The following is a 22,038-nucleotide window of genomic DNA, read 5'->3' on the forward strand; positions in this document are numbered from 1 at the left end:
CATTTAACTAATTACTATTCTTTTAAATTATATGACTCTATTTTATTTCACTTATTAAATGTTTGCATTTTAATGATTGTCACATTCTTTCATTCAAGTACACATCATATTTCCTTCGTAATCTTTTCACCACTCTTAGATGAATTTTCAAGTTATTACTGGGTGTTTGCTTCCATGATTTGTGTTGTTCACTTCCCAGTATTGTTTCTGTTAGTGGGTGATCATGCTGGTAGTCACAACCCTATGCATATAAGAGATGAATCTAGTAAAATATTTTTATTATTAATTATATTTTACATCCCTAGTGATACAGCTATAAGCATTGCAAAAAATGCTCATTAAACAGGTGGTCAGAATTGTTGGTGGGAAGGGTAGCTTGTTGATTCATATGCTACATGTGATTCATTTGGAAGTATATAAAAGTGAATGTACATAGTGGCTGGATTATGTGTGATCACCTAATAATTTCTGTTCATGTCTTAAATTTATGTAATGCATTGAAATATTAACATTTGGTTTTGTATTCATATATCTATAATGGCTTTTGGAGAGTATTTTAGGCTGTGTTAGTTAGTTACATAGGATGACTTCATTTTTACATAAAATTATCAACAATTTTAAATAACTTAACAATAATGCAACAAGTAAAATTATTCCTTTTTTATCAGCTAATGCAGTTTGTTTTCGTGTATTAATATTCATTTTTTTACCAGAAGTGAATCTAGTTACTGTTTTATCAGTATATATTGAACAATATTACGCTCTTGCTCTTCTTTAAAAATAATATCTATACATTTTTATCTTCATAAGTGCTTTTCTTTTTGCTTAAACAATAACAAGAAATATTTCACTGTGTTGTTTATTGTAATCTTTGTTTTAAAAGAGATTTTTTTTCATTTATTAAATTTCAAATCAATCTTCAATGTTATTTTCATTTGCATTTTCTTAATTGCTTTTTTTTTTAACAAATTCATCTGATTAGTTTATAAAATATGTTTAATTGGATAATATTTCCTATAATCCTACTAAACCTCAGTTAATGTTTGTGTGTTTAGTGTCAGTTTATTTATGTAAAGAGTACTGGTTTAGTCTGAAAAGAAGCTACATATAATATATGTTTGTAAATCTCTTTCATTCTTTTATCCGTAAAAAAATATACTGAGCATTCTTATTGTACCTCCATGTAGAAAAAAAGTCATTTTAAAAAGAATCCACTACTCTTAATTCTAAAACCATCAGTATATTTCATAATTACTGCTTTTATGTAGGCAGATTTTTTGTTCATTTATTTATTCATTAAACAAAATTGTTTAAGGTATTGAGAGTATAAATTGCCTAACAAATAAAAGTTCAAGTATTGAATATGTTAATGCTAGGATTGACATTTATTTATTACTTTTTAAATTTATACTTCTGGACAAATATTGATATTTCATAATAAATTTTTAATTTTATTGGATGAGATTTCAGATGGAATAAGTGCTGAGTGAGTGCATGAATGTGTGTTTATATGTGTTTGAATGTAATTTGGTGCGAAAGTTTCTTTTCATTTTCAGAATTCATATTGTTTTCTAACCAACTGTATTTATTACAGCAGCTTCTGGAAACGTCATCAAAAAAGATTATATAATGGTGTGATTTTGTGATGTAATAAAGTAAAAATAAATAAGATAATGTTACACGTTGTTGTATTAATGTGTTCAATGATTGCGTATAAATACGATACTAATGTTAGTGAAAAGCAGACAGATGGAAATGATTTAAGAAATGATGAAATTAAAAGAGAGAGTGGAGGGGCTGTAGCGCGCAATGCTATAAGCCTAACTCCAAGATGATTGAAATGAGAAATATACATATGATACGTTATTTAATTATATTGTAAAAATGATTCGTATTGTTAAATGTTGGTAAATTAGTTCATTTGTTTATAATATTGGTTTATACAATTGTTCGTTTTTGCGTTCGTTCGTTAGAGCCACAGAGCTCATTCGCGTTGACTATCTATACACTCGTGCGCGCGCACCACTCATCAGTTCAGAGAGTGCGTCATTTCGTCAACAGGTGAGATGAAATTCTTGATCTGAATGAATTTGCTGCAACTAAACTTCTGACTATCTCTTAATATATTAATTATGAATCTTTTATTTTAAATTTTATATTTGTTTAATTTACAACATATTTTTTATTCACCATACATACATACATATGTATAATTAATAAATTTAAAACCAGTAGAAAATTTTGTAGCGATTAATTATGAACAGATGATAATCTTCAAAAACAAACTTTGTTAAATGCGTTTAGCATTGTTACTTGATCGTTTAGCTTGTTTGAATGTATTTTGTTCAATGTAATTTTGAGAGTTAAAAACTATTTCCTTAAATGTAGCAAAAGAAGTTATAACAGTTACAATTAAGAAAGTGAATATCCACTTTTATTTTTGTGTATCATAAAATGTGTTAACCAGAAAAACTGATCTTAAATTTTATATGTGCATATTAGTCAACTGTCTGAAGGGTAGTTAACTCAACGGTAGTATATCAGATACTTGGTTAGTCAAGGCAACAATAATAGCAAGGCAATGACTGATGCACTCATCATTATTTCAGTTTTCTCTGATTCATTATTAGACAAAACTGTTTGAAAAAATTTTATTTATGGTACCTGATAGAAAATTGCCAGTATTCGAGTAGTATAAAAACTTTGCCCAGGTATATGTAATTGCAACATTTCCTTTTAGACAACTTGTCATGAGAGGCAAGTTACTCTAAAAAACTATATAATCATAGAAGCAGTCGACAGTAGGCATAATAGAGAAACTGAGAAACAAAGCTTCCTAAAACTGAAAAAAGGTTAAATTGACTATAATATAGATTCAGCTAAACTAAAATCTGTAAGTGTTCAACAAAAAATGTATATTTAAAAAAAAATTCATCTTTTACATAGGTTGCATTTATAAAATAATACAAAATGATAAATAAAAAATACACATAATGCACAATACAAAAAAAAAATTGCATTACATTATATAAGAGCCATATAATTGACGTTTATATAAATATTAGGTTACATGATAATAGTCGTTATTATTGCTAACTGTTAAGAGCCCATATTATTGCTGTTAAATTTTTTGTTAGAGACTGTTCCAATACATTTGAGCTATGCACATAACTATGTGCTGCTTAACAATATTCCATTGATTCAGCAATATACTGTCATCATCATCATCATCATCATTCACTAAAGGCTACGCCTTATTGATTTTGTCATGTTACTTTCATCATCGCTTTTCTCTTCAAGTCATTATATGAACCAAGGCCCATCTCTTTTTTTAACATTATTGATGATGATTGCTCTCAGTCTAGCTATAGGTTTTTTTACCCAAAACCTTGCCCTCAAATATATTTGTCAAGAACTGTCATGTATTACTTGTCCTATCATTTTTGGTTTTATTTAACAAGGACCTCCTCTCACTTCTGCTAACACTTGATCATTTCTTTTCCTACCCACCTAGCTTATTATTTTCCTCCAAATCCACATTTCCATTGCTTCCAGTCTTCTTCTTTCTGTTTTCCCAAGTGTCCATGTTTCACACCCATAAGTTAAAACACTCCAACATAAGTTTTAACGAACTGTTTCCTTATTTGCATACTCATATGATTATCAATCAGTATATTCTTTTTATCCTGGAAAGCTTGTTTTGCCAGCGCTATACTTTTTACTTCTGTGGCACATTTATTATCACTAGTGACAGTGATTCCACCAGTAACACAATTTCATCTGCAAAGCAGAAACACTGTATGGATTTTTCATTAATTCTGATTCCTTTTGCTATTTCTTTCATTTTTATAATAGCTTTTTCAATAAAAAAATTAAACAGAAATGGTGACAGTGGGCACTTTGCCTGACTCTCCTTATTTTGGCCTCTTTCTTTAAGTCGTTGATTTCAATCTCTGTTTTCTGCATTTTATACAGATTTAGAATTAATCTTCTATCCCTCCAGTTGAGCGTTATTTCCATCATTGTTTGAAATAGCAATTCCCAATTCACCTTGTCAAAGGCTTTTTCCAAGTCTACAAAAGTCAAAAAGGTCTTCTTATTAAACCCAATTCTTCTTTCCAATAACACTTTCAGCACTAGTATCACCTCTCTAGTACTCTTCCCAAATCTGAAACCGAACTGGTCTTCTTCCAAATTTGCCTTAATTTTCTCTTGTATTCGGCTTTTAACAATGTTTAGCATTATCTTTGAAGTGTGGGATAACAAAGAGATTGTTCTGTAACTGGTGCAATCCATTGCATTTCCCTTCTTAAGAATTATTACAGTTTTGGTATTTATAAAATCTAGCGGCGGTATTGTTCCCTCTTCATAGCAACATTTGATAAACCTATACAAACATTCCTTTGTTGTCTCTCCTAATTCTTTGAATATTTCTGCTGGATGTTATCTGTGCCTGTCGCTTTGCCATTACTCAGGTTATTCAAGGTATATGTCTTTATCCACCCTCTTTAAATCCAGTTATTATTTTTAACTTGTTGTATTTGTGCTTTCTAGATTATCTAAATTTAAAACGTTACCAATTTAATGATTATTCCGAACAGCCTCAACAAGTGCTCTGATGTAGACATGCTCACTGTTTCAGATAATGGTGTTGTAATACAAATAACTCCTGAAGAGATTTTAGTTGGAAAACATTTATGCTGATGTTATGCTAGAAATTCACATAATTAGTTTCTTATCTCTGTAAGCATTACTAATAATACGTTTGATATAATCAACTAAGAACAAATCATTCTTGTAATAATAATAATAATAATAATAATAATAATTTTAATTAAAAATATGCTAATAAATAAAATAATATATATTACTTTAAATAATTCATTATATTCTTTTATAAAAACTTTGATTATCTGAAAATGTGTGCAAAACATTTCTTTCAATTGAGTTAATGAAGGAATGCAGAGTGTAGAAGATAATTAAAAAAATATTAAATTATACAAATAAAACCAATAGGAAAATGGCTAAATGAAAGTAAAAGTAAGTAAAAATGTTCTAAAGCATTTGAAAGTTATGCATCAAAGTATATTTGTTACCCATACAAATATGTGGATATGTACATATTGACTGTATGTGAACACAGGAGTATTTATTCAAAAAGGGATTAATTTAAAAGGGTACTATTAATTAAAAGGGGTTTTCTCCTGGTTGTTGTGAGAAGTACTGAAAATTATGTTGTACAAATAGATTTGTTTTTAACATTAAGTTTGATCTACTGTGCATTTTTTTTCTTTTGTGGATACCTTAATTTGTTGAACAGTAAAACAGTTGTGAAATGATTTACTATCAGTTTTTGAATAGGAGGCTTTCTTGAGTCTTTTTTTAAAGCCAAATTCCCTTGTAAAAAATGTGATACCTAATTTTGTCACTAGTTTAAAAAGGATATTTTCTCCTAGAATTGATGGTGAATTAAAAAAGAAGCTTTCTTAGTTACTTAATTTTTATTTTAATGTTTTATATTTTTCTTATTTGCATTTTAACGTTAATTTTTTTATTAATGTATGTATGTATGGTTTAACAGTAAATAGTTCGTAGCATAAGCCTTTAACACAAAGGGATGTATATCACTGCCCTAAGTATTATATTTATTTTTTTTTTTTTTAGACATAGAATACCTAATTTGTATTATATATTGTCAGCTATATGAATATTCACATACATGAGGGAGCTCAGATATCCAGAACAGTGAAACAATTCAAATATTTATTTTTCAGTTAATGAAATTTTGTTGTAACTGTTTGTTGTTAATTAAATTTTTTTCAAGAATGGTTTTCAAATAAACCGTTATTTAACAGTCTATTTCATTGGATAATTTTCCCGTATAAATATTTAGTGGTCAGTATTGTATTATATGATTTTCTGTTCACTGTATTTGTTACCCAGTTCAAGTGAAATTTCTGTTTGTGGTGTTTTGAATTTCCTGCTAATAGCAATGCTATCTCACATTTTTAGTAAAGAACTTATTTAGTTTTTCCCATTTGACTATTTTCAATTTTTTTATTTTGTATATCTATGGACTTCTGGTTCTTTTTTTAAAGTGTTTTTTCTTTTGTATTGCTATAAAAATTAAGTTAAAGATTATTGAAAGTAACTTCAGTATTAATAAAAGTGTACTAATTTACAGCTTTAAATTCATTATCCATGTTTTGTTGGTGTAATGTCAAAATGTTAATTATAATTTATTATTTTATCTTTTTTATTAAAATTTGTTCCAACTTAAACCAATTCATGGTATACATTTGTATTCTTTTTTTTTGAATAACTTAAACAGCATAGAGTATTGAATAAACATTACCCATTAAGAAAATGATTGTTAAATATTATTGACAGTTGCTAATATTGTTTAATTTTGTATTAAAATAAATGTTTTAATACAACTAATTTTACATGTTATGTTGAATCGAGTGAAAGTAGGTTTAATGTAACAACAGCAATTTATTTTATGGTCACTTAATCTAGTTGATAAAAGTTGAAAAAATGCCGTCTTTGTTATGATTTAAAATTTCTTCTACAGGTTTAAACTGAAATACCATCCTGAAGATTCCACAAAAAGAAAAGAAGAACAAATGGCTGCACTGAAGGTAATTTTATCTCATTACCTTATATTTTATTTGATTATATACTGTGTCATATTTTATTTGATTTTATACTTTCTTATAATAGCTTGGCCTTTAAACCCAATAGTATTCAAGCAGTAGATTAAAGTAAATCTTTAGAAATAATAATTCTTTATGTGGATTTGCCAGAGTAATAGTAAATTTTAAGTTTGTATTTTGTTTTGTTTATATGTACCTTGTGATAATGTGGCGTTATATCCAGTATGCTATTCTATAGAATTTTGTTTTGTGCAATTTGTTTGTTTTTTAATAATTACATAACTCGTGTAAATAGTGTATTGGGCTGAATTTTAGATGTAGATCTGTCTTAAAACTTTGTTAATTAAAAATAGAAAAAAATTATAAATTATAAGGAAACTGAAGTTGTTGAATCACCCTTTGAAATCACTTATGCTGTGGCAGGTTTTTTTTGTTAGTTCCAGGTTGACATAAGTGTCTTTTGATGCTGCTTTGATTTGACCACTTAAAAAGAAATTAAACAAAAAACCTGTTCTGAAATACTTAAAACTAAATTGAAATAATGTAATAAATGTACCACATTTCATTTTGTTAGCTAAAAAAAAGTATTGTAAATTTATAACATATACAAAGTTGCAAATGCTTTCAGTACAGTAAATGATCATAATTTCAGTCTGTTTACATATAGATATTGAGATCCTAGAACATTTATTATATTATTTTGGTTCTGTTTTGATAAATTACAATGAGTACATATTTATGTAATTTTTGAAATTACTACACTGTAAATTAAATAAGTTTTCTTACAATTAACTTCAGACAGGTGTAGGAATGTTTGCATAATACTGGATTTAAAGTGCACAGCATATAATGTGCATATGGACTGTTAATGTATCAAGAAAGTCATAGGTAAGGTTATAATGAATGATTACTCAACTGAGTAATAGTCATTAAAGTTTAGAAATCTCTGTTGATATGTCCAGGGTGGGAATGAATTACCTAAGCGATTGGAAAGCATAAAGAATATAAATACAAAGAATGCAACATGCACGCATGAATGCAAATGAGTACATGTGTTTTGTTTTTCTTCATTATCTACCGTAATGTTAATTTTTTTACATATTCTTATATTATATATTCAATTTTTCAAAAATATTTTAATTTATTTTATCTACTATTTTTGGTTTCAATACTTTTACTTCTTTATTTTAACGAAAAGGAAAAGTATGAAGAATAGTTAAGGATGCTTTTATTGTATAGTTAAGCATCTCAATCTCATTCATTTCATCATTGTCTAATAGCAGATTCATCTGTATTATTATCACATATATACATCTGCTACGATTGTTAGCTATCTTAAACTTTTTGATTTGCATGTCATCAACCCTGACTATCTCATCATAACAATTTTATTTTTAAGGCTTATAGGAATGCTTTTACTGGTTTTTAATAAACTAATGCCTTTACGTCTAAATTGGCTCAATTGAATTGAATTAAAAGTGGTGTGGTGAGAATCTTAAAATGATGTGGTTGTAATTCTTCAGATTTTGTGCAATTTTATGTTGTAATAGTAAATGTTGTCAATTACCGAAACTGAGCAAAACGGTAGGTTTGATATTAGTTGTGTTTCTAGCCATTTTTTGTAGTTTTAAACATTCATGTTACTCTGGTATTTTGATTCTGATTCTGATTCTATTTAAAAACAGAAAGCTTTTTGTTTAAAAACACCTAAAAAAGTTTAAATAACACATTTAGAAGTGTTCTATTTATAAACAAAACCATAGTTTCTCCTGTAGCAGTAGTGGTGTGCTCCAATTTCAGAAAAAAGTAATTCAATTTTTAAAAGAAAAGTATAATATTGTGAATGAACTAATTTTCTTCTTAGATGGATCAGCAGCACAATATAAAAATAGAAAAAATTTGTGAATTTTATGTATTATAAGAATGACTTTGGTGTTGAGGCGGAATGGCACTTATTTGCCACATCACATGGCAAGAGTACAGTGCATGTGATTATAAAAAAAAAAAAAAAAAAAAAAAAAAAAAAAATCTAATCTTAAAAGATTAGGATCAAAAGCAAGTTTACAGTGCTCATACAAAGATGAAATAAGAGTTACTCAGCTTTATGATTGGGCTCAGTCAAATATTAAAAATATAAATTTCATATTTGTTTCAAATGAAGAATATCAGAAAGAAGAAAAGTATTTAGCACCCTGTTTAGCAAAAAGCGTTGACGATCCCAGGTACTCAAAAGTTGCAAACTTTTTTACCAGTCAGGAAAGCATATCTTAAAACAAAAATATTCTGAAAATGAAGAATATGAACAACAAAAAGTTTTGAATGACATATTTCATAATGACGAATAACATATATTTCTTATTAAAAAATTGAAGACTGTTTTTTTATGAAATTCAAGGTCAAAGGTGTCAAATCTTGAAATCAAAATTTAGGTAAACATAGGCTTGAATATCATATTAAAGAGCATCAAATAAGCCTTAAAATGAAACAAAGTGTATCATTCTACCTTAATAAATAACGTTATGTTAACCTATCACTACTGCCTCAAGTCAAAATTTGCCATCTTCCAGCAAATTTGAAGGGCTGTAAAAATGAAATTGTTTATAATAGAGATATGAAATTCAGTATTTTCTTACAACTTTATCAACAGTTAATTCATAACAAATTTCATGAAAATTCCAGTTGGTCAGGTTGTGGGTCTTGTTTATTTAAAATTGAATGACCTGTAGTTATAGTATGTAATCTCATTCGTACACAATTTGAAATAATTAGGTAGGTGCACAAGTTTTTGTAATTGAATGTTCTTTCCTCCCATATTAGATTTTTTTTTGAGGGTCTGTTATTCAACTTTTGATACTAAATTCCTTTATATTCTGGTTCCTTTATATTTTGGTTCTAAATTCCTTAATATCCTGTGTTTATGTTTTCACCTGAACATAACTGTTACATTCTGCATTTTTAATTGTATGTTTTATCATCCAATATTTAACTCTGCATCCTAATCTGCTTTCTATTCATTTAAAATAAGTTTACTATGTTGTTTACTAACTATTAGTCATATCATACCTTAATTAATCAAACTTTTGCTTTAAGTACCTGAAATACATTTATAAGTTATTAAATGTTATTCTTAAAAATATATCTTGTATTATGTTCTGTTAACAGAAACGTGTTGAAGTATTCATGGAGTTCATGGAAAATGGCCGTGTTGAGCGTGTTAGTGTAGATGCTGATCAATCAGAACAGTTAATGAAGCTTTTGGATGCTGTTGTAATTCGTTTAGAGGGTGGAACAGATCTAGATCTAACTATATTAGATGAAGCACCAGGTATTAAAAGAAGAAAATTTATGATTTTATTCTTTGAGTAATAAAAATAATAGTAAAAAATTGTAATAGGTAATTTTAAAAATCATTTTAGTTAAGATCCATAGTTTATTATAAATTCATTCCCCATGCTGAAATAGTTTTTCATGATTTTTGTCCATATAACTTAGACAAATGCTTTTTTTCCTATAATATGAAGGATGTTCACATCAATCCGCGACTTTTGTTAGACTAGAGTGTAAATGGAGATTCCTCCACATTCTTTTGGTTGTACTTATAAGATACAAGTGACAGTTATTACCGCATGGTGTGCTGGCGTGAAGCAATATTAAACAACAACAGTCAGTCGTAAAGAACATGGCGTCCAGTGTGGTGAGTGGATATGTGGAACGGTGTGTTGTAATGAAATTTCTCGTGAATGAAGGTGTAAAACCTGGTAAGGTGACTCCATACACAGTATGGTGATGAGACTCCTAGTTGCAGTATAACATTTGAGTGGTGGAAACATTTTAAAGAAGACATTGATGAATGACAATCCTGGTCAAGGTGATTTGGAGCCACTAAAGTTACGGCCTCAGTTTTTTGGGATAAAAATAGCTTCATTCACATCAATTTTCTACCCTGTGGAGTCAATAATTAACAATGAGTACTAGTTCAAGGTTCTTCAAGATGTACACAATACTCTCAAAAAAACAGCCTGGTGCGATCACTAAAGGCGTTAGACAATACAGAATCACATACAACCTGCTGCGTGACATGCATACTATAAGATCTTGGCTGCAAATTATTACCATTCTTGGTTTTGGCATACAACAAATCTTTCTACACTGTGGTATCCAGACACTAGTGAATCACTGGGATAAATGTAGCAGGGGATTACATTGAGAAATAAAAGTATCTTTTTCCACCAGAAGTGAAATAGTGTTATACATAAGTAAAGTGTTACATAAGTAAGTGTGTTATACATTTATTAAAAATTAATAGTCCTGGATTGACCTGAACGCCCCTCAAAAGTAGATATATTCATCTTTTTTTTTAAAAAAAAAATGAAAAAAAAAAATATATATATATATATATATATATGGTTTAATAAGAATATTCATGTCTGTATCTGATTTGATCAAAATGCAATACTTAAAGTTCAAGAATACTATGTGGTAACTGTGCTTACCATATACGTATTCGCTAGTTTGTATTCCTTGAAAACGTAGTGTATCATTGTGTTGTTACTATCCAATACACGATTTATTGCAAACAATAAACTGCGTATATAAACTGTTCTTTGTATTACTTCTATCTTTTCCTTCTATAAAAATTATATTTCAGTTTGGAAAATCTAATCGCTTGTATATTTTTTGTTTGAAAAGATGTTACAAATTGAAAAATGTCTGCATCAATAAAGGTTTTTTGAATTATAATTATACTTGAAACTTGGGAATATTATTGATTAGTATTTGGTTTGTAAAGTATAATGAAATAATTTTCTTGTTTAATCATATTTTTGCTTGAATACATAACTTTTCTTCTCTAAATGGATAATTATATACTTTAATGTCAAAGTAACTATAAAATAGTCTAGATTGTTTACCACATTAAATGAAGGTAAATGGAGGCAGTAATATCAGTAATCCAAAAAAAGGTTTAACTTTTTCTGCTCAAATGACTTTTCTTTTATTATTTGACATCAGCAAAAAAATCCTTCCTTTACACAGATGTAGAAAGATTTTTCAGTGAAAAAAATCTAGTATTCCTCTTATAAAAAATAAGAGGGTTCCTGAAAGAAAAGAAATATCTTAAAATATTCTGGTATGATCACAACACAGCATTGTACACATCATAGTCATACTACATTTTCAGGCGTAGCAGTAAACTCGTTGATATTGAGGTGATAAAGATATTTTTTGTTGTAATTCAATTTTATTTTGTTGCTCACAAATTAAACATGGTAGTTTGCCACCCATTATGTTGGATGGTTGCCAGTAAACAGTGGAAGTCACTAAGTACAGAGAAAATCTATTTGCATGAGTTATCCCTGACTCAGAAGAATTGCCATTATATAGTGAGCTGTTTAATCATATATTTCTGTTACATCTGTGTTGAGGAAACATTGAAGTCTCAGAAAGTAAACATAACTCCACTGATACAAAAGTCATATGAACTATATTTTGGGTGTAAATTGGGTGATCAGGACAAATCTTTGGCTCCTCATATCTGCTGTGCTTCTTGTGTAACATTGTTGACTGGTTGGCTAAATGGATCTCATCACATGCCATTTGCAATTCCAGTGGTTTGGAGAGAACCGAAGGATCACACTACAGTTGTTATTTTTATATAATAAAGATATCTGAGATAACAGCTAAAACTAGACGTACTTTTAAATACCCTGATATTCCATCTGCCATGCGGCTAGTGCCACATAGCCAAGAGCGTTCAGTTCCAATACCTTTAGAAATATGGAACTAAGAAGATGAAAATGTCAAATCTTGGGCTGACTTATCAGGTGATGAAGAAAGAGATCTAAACTTTTTAGAAAATAGATATGCTGAAGCCCATTTAATTAATCGGTCAGAGTTAAATGATCTGGTTCGTGATCTAAATTTATCAAAGAATCAAGCAGAAATACTGGCATCAAGACTGAAAGAATGGTATCTTTTACAACGAAATACTGAAACATGTGCTTTGCATGACAGTCAGAATTTGAACATTTTTTCTCTCAGTACAAAAACTTAATATACCGTAATTTTGTAGACTGTAAGCGTTAGGACATATGCACCATCATGACAGGATTCAGTATGAGAAATATTTATGGCATATTTTGTGAAGATCTGAAAGTTATAGTGCTTTTACTTGGCCTGTAACTTGGATACACTAAGTGCTGTTGCTTTTTAGACAGCTGGGATAGGAAAAATCATTACTAAAAGAGCGGTGGCCCAAGAGAGAGGTACTGACTGTAGGAGAGAACAATGTTGTTAATCAGACATTAGTAAAACCAGAAAAGGGTTATCTTAACACTACTACACATTAAACTAGGTTTATTTAAAAATTTGTTTAAAGTAATGGATCATAATGGTACAGGGTATCAGTTTCTAAAAAAACAAAATCCCTAATATAAGTGATGCTAAAATAAAGGAAGGTATATTTGTTGGACCACAATAAGAAAACTAATAAGTGATTCGGTGTTTGAAGAATGTTTGAATGACTTGGAGATGCTGCGTGGAAATCATTTCAAAATGTGGTTAACATCTTCCTTGGAAACTATAAGGCCAATAACTACAAAGTGAACTCCTTCAAGACTACAAAGAACGTTGGTGTAACATGTCATTCAAAATCCATTTCTTACATTCACATTAAGATTTTTTCCGTAACAATCTTATTGCTATTAGTGATGAACATGGAGGACGCTTTCACCAGAAGATATCTACAATGGAAACATGATACCATGGAAAATGGAATCCAAAAATGTTAGATGACTACTGTTAGAATGTAAAGAGGGAGTTACTTACAGCAAATAATCCAGAAGAAATAGATTTTAGGTGAGTACAAAGTGCATGTAATGCATTGTCATATTATGTCCACCATACATCTTTTGTTTCAAAAGAAATATCAATTTATAAAAAAACTGAGCCTGATAGAAAAAAAATGATTAATATATAAGATATCAGCATAAAAACTACTTTACGAATCAGCCATTCATTCACTCTCATTTAACAAACAAAAAATTAAATTTTGTTGACAGTGTAATTATTGTGGTTTTATTTAATTACTAATAATAATTACTGAGTCAAATAATGCAAGATTTGTTGCTATTATATTTTAAAATTGCAGAATTTTTTTTATATGAAGAAAAGAAGAAAGTGTGTGACTTTCTTCTTTTTGAACAAGAAGGTATTTTATCTTATTGGTACTTACATATTAACGCCACCGCAGCTACAGCTTTAAGTTATGTTGACTTCGTGTACTGACAAATCGTACGTATATCAAAATAACCTAACTAAATATAACCTACGCTCGCTAACCTCGGTACTTACGTATTAACGCCACCGCAGCTACAATTATTTAAAGACAAAGTAGTCAATCGGATTTTGGTGGATTAACATTAATTGGATTTCAGTGCTATAACATTAAGGTTATATTATTAATAATCATAATGTTGTATATATTCTGCATATTTAATTTTAATTATAAGAGGTTAGCGAGCAAAGCGAGTGTAGGTTATATTTATTTAGGTTACTTTGATATACTACGATTTGTCAGTACACGAAGTCAACATAACCTAAAGCTGTAGCTGCGGTGGCGTTCATACGTAAGTACCATCTTATTCATTGACATAACACATAAAACTTTGGTATTACTTGTGTTTACGGCTTTTTTTTGTGAAGGATGGTTCATACTATTAGAAGTGGGCTGTATATGTTATTATATGTGCAAGAAACAGATGATATTTCATACAGTGACATTGATGTATTTAATAATCATACTTTTTTCTTATTACTGTAAAGTTTAGATACTCTTTAGCTAGTAGCATATTTGCATAAAATTAATTTGTATAATGAATTTATAAAAAGGCTTCCTTTCATTTGCTAATTAGAAGTATTTTTGATTTTCACATGATAAGTTTAATAATGCAGGTAAACTAATATTTCTTGTAATAACTAAGAATAATCTCCTTTATAACTGACAAAAATTGACAGCTTATGGTGAAATTGTTATTGAACGAATTACTTACTGATAGACTATGATTTTATTTACTTTCTGTTTAATATTTAACCATTGGTATACTACATGTACTAAAAGGCTAAAAGGTTGTCTTAAGATATAATTATAGAAATGATAAAAGAGTTTTATAAAAAAAAAAAAGGTGAAAGCAAAGTGTAAGGATCATATTGGGAGAGACTGAAAGTTTTGCAATTGAAAGTCAAATTAGTGTTCCCTCATTTTTGTTTTTATAATTGTTATGGAAGAGGTTCATAAAAAAATAACAGGAAAGTAGGTCAGTTAGTGAAATTTGTTGTTACTGTGGCAGAAAGGGAGGATCAAATTCCAAGTTATTAAATAAAAATATAACTGGTTAAACTCTATAAAGAAAAATATGGTTATTGGCAAGGAGTGAAAGCAATTTGAAAGGTTGCAAAATGCAAGATGCATTATAAATTGTTGAATTAGGTTGCAAAGCAAAATATCTAAGGATGGATTGTCAGTTGAGACTGGCGATGAGGTATGGAGATCTGAGAAATTATCAAAATATAATTTTAATATGGAGTAAGGAAATGAAATATTATGGCTTTGGAATTGTAAAACATTAAGTCATGGATGACTAAATGTTCACCAGGTTACTGGTGAAATTTCTAAAAGGAGCAGGGCTGGAAAGTTGTAAAGAGATCATTTAAAAAGTTGTTTAAAAACAATAAGAGAAGACCTAGGAGATAGAACACTAAAGGAGAGAATTTAACAGGGTATATGAAGATGGTCTGGGCATTTACTAAGGCAGCACAATTGAGTAGCAAAAAAATCTTTAATTTAAACATAGTAGGAAAAAGGTTTTGATGAACATTATGTGGAAAAAAGAGTGATAAATTCTGAAAGGATGATCTGAAAAAGGAAAAGAGGTGGATAAAGCTTGTCATATAATAAAAATAGTTGAGAAAATGAATTTTAACAAGATGCATTATCTGCCATCCAAGTAAATATTAATTTCGAAAGGGAAAGGATGATGAGATTATGATGATTAAATATCAAATAGTTTTGGAGTTTTTACTTTAATCTTTTATCATAGCTTATTGCCTAAAAAACTAAGGGATTGATAATGGATGATTAAAATGCAAGATGTTTTTGACAGATATATTTCAGAAATCTGCTCTTATTTAGTGGAGCTTTGTTTATTTGTTTAAATGTGTACACACATTTGTTACATTCATTGATTGCCAACAAAGATTTTGTTATTAATTAAAACCCAACAAAACAAAATAGTGGTCAGGGACATGTCAAGGCGTTACAGTAAAATATTCAGTTATAATTGATTCAATAATGCTCTGATATTAACCTGCTACAAGGTGGGTAAAAAGCACTGTGTCAAATTATATCAAAGTAGTAATGTGTATTATTTGAAATAAGCTAAGCTCTGTTGATTCAGTGAATAATTTGGATATAGACTTCTATTTTTCTCTTTGGTTATGGATTAAAAACAAATATTTACCAGAAGGGAATAGAATGATTTTATACTTTTTACTGCCTTTAACTAGACTCTTTAGGTTAGTTATTATTATTAGACATAGATTATAAGAATGCTGTGTGGAAGAAATGTTATTACATTATGTGCATTTGTAGAGTATGTAATAAATCAAAATGTAAAGTGTAATAATTATTTGAACTCATTTAATAATTTTATTAGAAATTAAATTGTATTGAATTGCGTTTTTATTTTTTCTAAATAGTGTGTTTAGGTTGAATTTAAAAAATGTATAGTCTGTGGCGTTATAATTGTCTGTAAGAACAGTTTTCCATTGAATTTTGTTGTGACATATTATTTGTTCATTAATAATATTTTATGGAAGCATATCTGGTTTTCATACGGAAGTCTCTTGATTCAAATTGCAGACATGCATGATGTTTTTCATAGACTACAAAATTCATCTTTAATAAGTAACTGTAATTGGATGGTTAGCGTGTAGTTGCTGAAATAAAGAATTATAATTCATTACTAGTAAGTCAATTTTTGTTTTCAGTAGCTGAAAATAAAGAAGTCAAGGAAACAACTAGTGCTACTACTGTCAGTACCATTGCTGCTAATGCCACTGAAATTCCGCCAAAACCTGTTATTAAAGAGTAAGTTATACCTAAGTGTGAGGAAAATTTATGTGAATATAAATTCAAAATAGAATCTGAATACACAATTTACTTCATTATTCTGTTAAAAAATAATCATTTTTGGTAAAATTGTTATAGTAAGTAGTGAATAAGGATTTGGCTCCCACCATACCATTATAAATGGCATGGTTTATTTTTTATACTGTTAATATTCATTATAATGTTCACATTATGGTGATGTTAAATTATTTGCAGAAAAATTCACTTTTCCCATCAATATTTATTAATAACTAAAAAAAGGAATATGTTTATTGTGACATCTTTGTATTTTTTCTAAGTTAATACTGAATAAGAATTGTTGATTTGTGTTCAGCAAAATTCTTTACCATACTGATATAGTTCAAGCTGCATTTTGAAACTTTGAATGGCAATATTAATGATATATAAATATTAGGTAAAGCCTTTACAGGGAAATATATTCATGCTGTGTGTTATCTCTTAACTTTACCTTATAGCTTCCCTTCAGCCATTAGGTTTATTGGGCAACCACTGGATTAAAAACAAAGCTTCAGTCCTGAAATCCTCTGCATGGAAAAACTTTGGTCAAAAAAGTTCTCATAGAACTGGTTGGGAAGATGAATCAATGATATGTAAAAACATAGAGGGTGGTTAAGAAAGGATGTTATACTTATTTAGGTTTTGAGAGTAACTTCTTGCCCAGGATCTATTTATATAATTACCTACAGTGACTTACAAAAATGCAAAACTATTAAAATTCATCAACTTTTTCCTTTTTAGATGTATTAACGCTTGAGTTTGGTATTCAGTGATGGCACTGACCAAGCCATGGCATTCATTAAGTTTAATAATGTTAAGATAGCTGCAGATTTAAAATCTGAAGTGCAGTCTCTGTAAATTCTGTGTGGTGATGGACTTAAGTTTTATCTAGTTTTAGTTGTGAACAAAAAATGTGTAGGCCAGTTCTATGGATAGTTGATTGCAACTTATCTATGGCATTACTGAGATTTTAAACATATTAAAAATTAAATAAAAGCATTTTTTCTGTAATTTATACAAATTTGACAGAAATAGAATTTAAAATATTTCATTATACAGGTTGGAATTTTTATAGCAACATGTGTTTTTCTAAAATTCATATGGAGCTGAGTACCGTCATTGCAGGATACATAAACTAAACATAGACTGTAGGGCATCATGTGTGTTGTATGTATAAAACTTATTTAAAAATTAGTTTTGTAACATTATTATACTTTGGTTCTGTATAGACATATTTTACTAGGCTTTTTATGTAACTTTCAACGGCTTGAAATCACTTTAATGTAAAAGATAAATTTAATTTTATTAGAAACAATAAAAAATTTAAACAAGGAAGTCATGTCATGTCATACTTTTTTGATATTGTGATTTGTATTTACAGTATTCTGTTCCTTTTTGGAGTTACTACAATTGGATAGTCCAATGTAATATTCTTAATTAATTTATGAAATATCGTGACTGATTTCAGTAAATGCAAACTACAAAATATTTTATTTATTATTTAATTATTTAAAAACTGTTATTTTTTCTGTTAAAAATATTTGATAGATTTTGACTTAAACTTAAAGTAATGAATAAGGTATAGTTTGTAACAATTAATACCTATTTTTCATTTTATATTATTTTAATTTTTTTTAGAGAACCTGGCCTTGAAAAAGAGGAAAAAGAAGAAGAGAAGAAAGATGTTGAAACAGAGAATGGAGGAAAAGAGGACAAATCTGAAGCTGATGAAAAAGAGGATAAAGAGAAGGCTGATGGTGAAGAAGAAGAGGGAGAAGAAAATCCCAAGGAAAAATCACCAGAACCTGAAGACAGGAAACCAGTGATTGGTTTGTATTTATATTCTAAAACAAGAATTGTTTGTTAATAGGTTATTTGGTTTTTGATTGGATTTCTATGTTCATTAGTATTAATTAAATACCTAATATCTTTGTGTAGCTTAACCACTCATCCTAGAGACAATGTAGCCTTGTATCCAAATCATGTTCTATTAAAAACGTTTTATTTAACTATTGTGATAATAAAGTAAGTGGTAAGCATGATGATGAAACCACCTTCAGCAATTTAAATGAGTAAGCTATGTATGACTTTATATATATTCTTTCTTCCATTCAACATTTTTAAATGTACACTGTTGTTATATTTACAGTACAATGTTTTGTTTAGGTGACGCAATCTATGTGTATAACATGAACACACAACTTATGAACCAGGAAAATGGAGGATTTCTTTGATGTTTTATCTGAATTTTAAATTTTTTATCTGAAAGTGATTTCATCACAGTATTTTTGACTGCATTATTCATGACGTCAAATTGTTGTTTTTATAGACAATAATAATTTTAATAATTTACTTTTTCATTGTTCATAAAAGTATCAGTTCAACTTATTAACTCACTCATTAACTATGTAAGCTGTATGATAAATTGCTTTTGGACAACGCAGAAGAAAGTTGTAATTGCAAAACAGTACAATATATCTTCAGTTTTTCCTGTCAAAAATGTTAGACTTCTAGATAGCAGAAAGAGATAATAGTAGTAATAGTTATTGCCAGTTAAATCAGTAACAGACACCTATCACAGCTATCATGTAGTACGAGGACGATTCAAAAATTATTTACACTTTTTGTTCTACAATTTATTTGCACAAAAGTAGAAGTTCAACATTTACATCATTTTTGTACATAGTCACCTACCTTGACTTAGTCCAGTGATCCACAAGTTTGTGTATTTCTTCCAGGAAAAAGGTCTTCGGTCACAAAGCCACTTTTGCGCCGCTTCCTGCATGTTGGAAAATCAATGACCTTGCAAAGCGTCATTGAGAACCGATGAAAGTCTGAGGGAGCAACATCTGGGTTGTTGGCGGGTGTTGGAGTACCTCAGAATTCAACTTGATGGTTTAAATGGTGTGGCGAGCTGTTTGTGGGTGGGCTTGGAACCCATTGCACCAGACTTTGTGGAAGCTGAGCTTATAGTGGATAATTTGATAGGCAGAACTATGACTAATGTTGAAAGATGATGTTACCTTATCAATGGTAACTTGCTAGAACCATTTCTCAAGCTTGCTGAATATTGTTCATGATGGAGTTTGATGGGCGTTCTGCTCCTTCTTCATTGTCTCACTTGTCTGGCCACTTTTTAACTTCTCAATCCATGATAAGTACTGTCCCTGTATTGTGATAAAGGACTATAATCAATTCCAGCCCCCTCTTTCATACCCTCTGGCCAGACAAATCGGATCAGTGCTTGTTGTTTCTTCTTTGTGCAAACTGCTAGCGGAACAGACATGTTTACACTGTAATAGCTGGAAGGCACTTGAAGCAATTGGGATCAAATTTTACACATGTGCCCGTAGACATACCGACTAAGCATGCCTGTAAAGAAGGCAGTATGACAACCTTGAAGGTGTGTTACGGCGAAAGTTTATTTTTGACTTGTCCTTTACCAAGTTAGTTTAATTCACCTATGTCAGTCAAGTAGTCCTGGTATACTTTGTGATTTTTGATATGTTGTGTGGAATCCAAAAATGGGATTTTGCAATAGGTTCTAAAATCTCAGAAATGTTGCTTAATATAGATTTATATAGTGATTTTCAATAACTTCAAATTATAAAATCACAATTAAAATAGTTAAATAATTTACTGTGATTAAAGTTTACAAGTTATTATTTCCTGAGTGATAATTAAAAATATTTTTTTTAATAGTGGTTTAATTTGTGTGGATAAAACTTTAAATGACTTTAAAATACTTTACATGATGTTAAAGTATTAAATCTTATAAGTAATTTTTTTGTGATGTATAGTAACAAAAATTCAGTATTCATTGTTCATGAGTGTAAAAACAAGCTGTATTCTGAAATAAAATAATTCTTTTTCTGCAGTAAAAGGTTGTTAAAAATAGTTGGTAGTAGACAAAATATTTTTTGTTATTGTGAATTGTTATAATTATTGAATTTGTTAAGTTTGTGTATATTTACTGCTGCAGGATATCATTTGAAAATTTCTCTTATTTTCTAAAGGTTCACGTTTTTAATTTGTTTAAAATGATCTTAACCAGTATATTTAAAATATATATTTAAAATAAAAATATTTCTATTTATAGAAGTGTGTTTTCTCAATGAGTTTTTAAATAATTTTAATTAAAGTAAAGTTCTGAATCTTCTTCAGCTTTGTTTAATTTATAATAAAAGAAATATATGTGGTCTAATAATTTATATTATTACCTTCTAAATTATAATTTTTTTCTTTTTTACCTTAATCTATTTAATATGCATAAACTTTTAATCATTTAATATACACGTACTTGCTTTTATATGTTTTTCAATATTTATTATTTTATGTTTTTAAATATGAGCTTAAACAATATTTATTTTAACTATTTTATGTAGTGCTCTGATTAAGATGTTATGCTATGGTTTCCCTTGATTCACCAAGGCAAATGCTCTAAATGAGTGAATGCTCCAAGTGAATTATACATCTACGTGTTCCTGTTTGATGTTATCCTCCATGTAGATTGGAGTTGCATGCTAATCTGAATAAATTATTTATTCATAGTGGTTTTCAATAACACTGCATCTGAGTGCCATATGTGCAATGATAACAAGATAGCTTCTTTTTTTTTTTCGTTCAGAGACTTCAAAACTGAATAAAAAACTGAGTAGTCCAAACTTATTTTTGTACAGGTTGTATATAATTAACCAAAAATAATCTCATTTAATATTAATGCTCTAGCAGACTTGTGTGGCTGTATTTGCTATGTTACACATTATTCATTGCTGATTGGGTTTATTACTACTACTTTAGTTTTACATTGGCACTACTGCAGTTCCAAACAGTCTAAGATGCATCTTCTCCCCATTCCTGTTTAAATTTTAAATAAAATGGGCAATAAAGAGATAAAAAAGTTTGAGAGGAGTAATGATCCAAGTAGAAAAAAAAGATATGAGGTTTACTGATTACATTGTTCTTTTGACCAGAATGGGTCAGAAGAAAAACTGCTGTGGGGTGGATTTATTGTTAGGAGAAAAATATAAATAAGAATAAAACAAAGGTATGTTATGAGAAATAGGATGATCCTTTAAAATAGTTGAACAATATAAAGTAGTAAAATTTGTTTATTAGATGTTGAAATTAGAAATGTTGGACAAAGAAATGTAGACCTCAAACTCAGACCGGCACAAGCAAAGACAGCTTTCATGGAAA

At 29.0% G+C, this 22,038-nt stretch overlaps 1 protein-coding gene across 6 annotated transcripts in view; it reads left to right on the forward strand.

Moving 5' to 3' along the window:
• Ars2 (arsenic resistance protein 2) overlaps positions 1-22,038 on the forward strand; it is a 92,963-nt gene that overhangs the window by 30,080 nt on the left and 40,845 nt on the right. For 5 of the 6 annotated variants that reach the window (XR_012755822.1, XM_075361362.1, XM_075361364.1 and 2 more), the window contains 4 exons: positions 6,575-6,641; positions 9,819-9,981; positions 16,701-16,800; positions 18,478-18,668. Coding sequence is in view for 5 of the 6 variants with exons in the window: in XM_075361362.1 (XP_075217477.1) it covers positions 6,575-6,641; positions 9,819-9,981; positions 16,701-16,800; positions 18,478-18,668 (521 nt within the window). In the remaining variant the exon portion in view is untranslated. The remainder of the gene's footprint in view (positions 1-6,574; positions 6,642-9,818; positions 9,982-16,700; positions 16,801-18,477; positions 18,669-22,038) is intronic. The other variant, XM_075361363.1, reaches the window with a different exon arrangement.

This window comes from Lycorma delicatula, chromosome 3 (genome assembly GCF_047948215.1).
Source record: "Lycorma delicatula isolate Av1 chromosome 3, ASM4794821v1, whole genome shotgun sequence".
Taxonomy (NCBI): domain Eukaryota; kingdom Metazoa; phylum Arthropoda; class Insecta; order Hemiptera; family Fulgoridae; genus Lycorma; species Lycorma delicatula.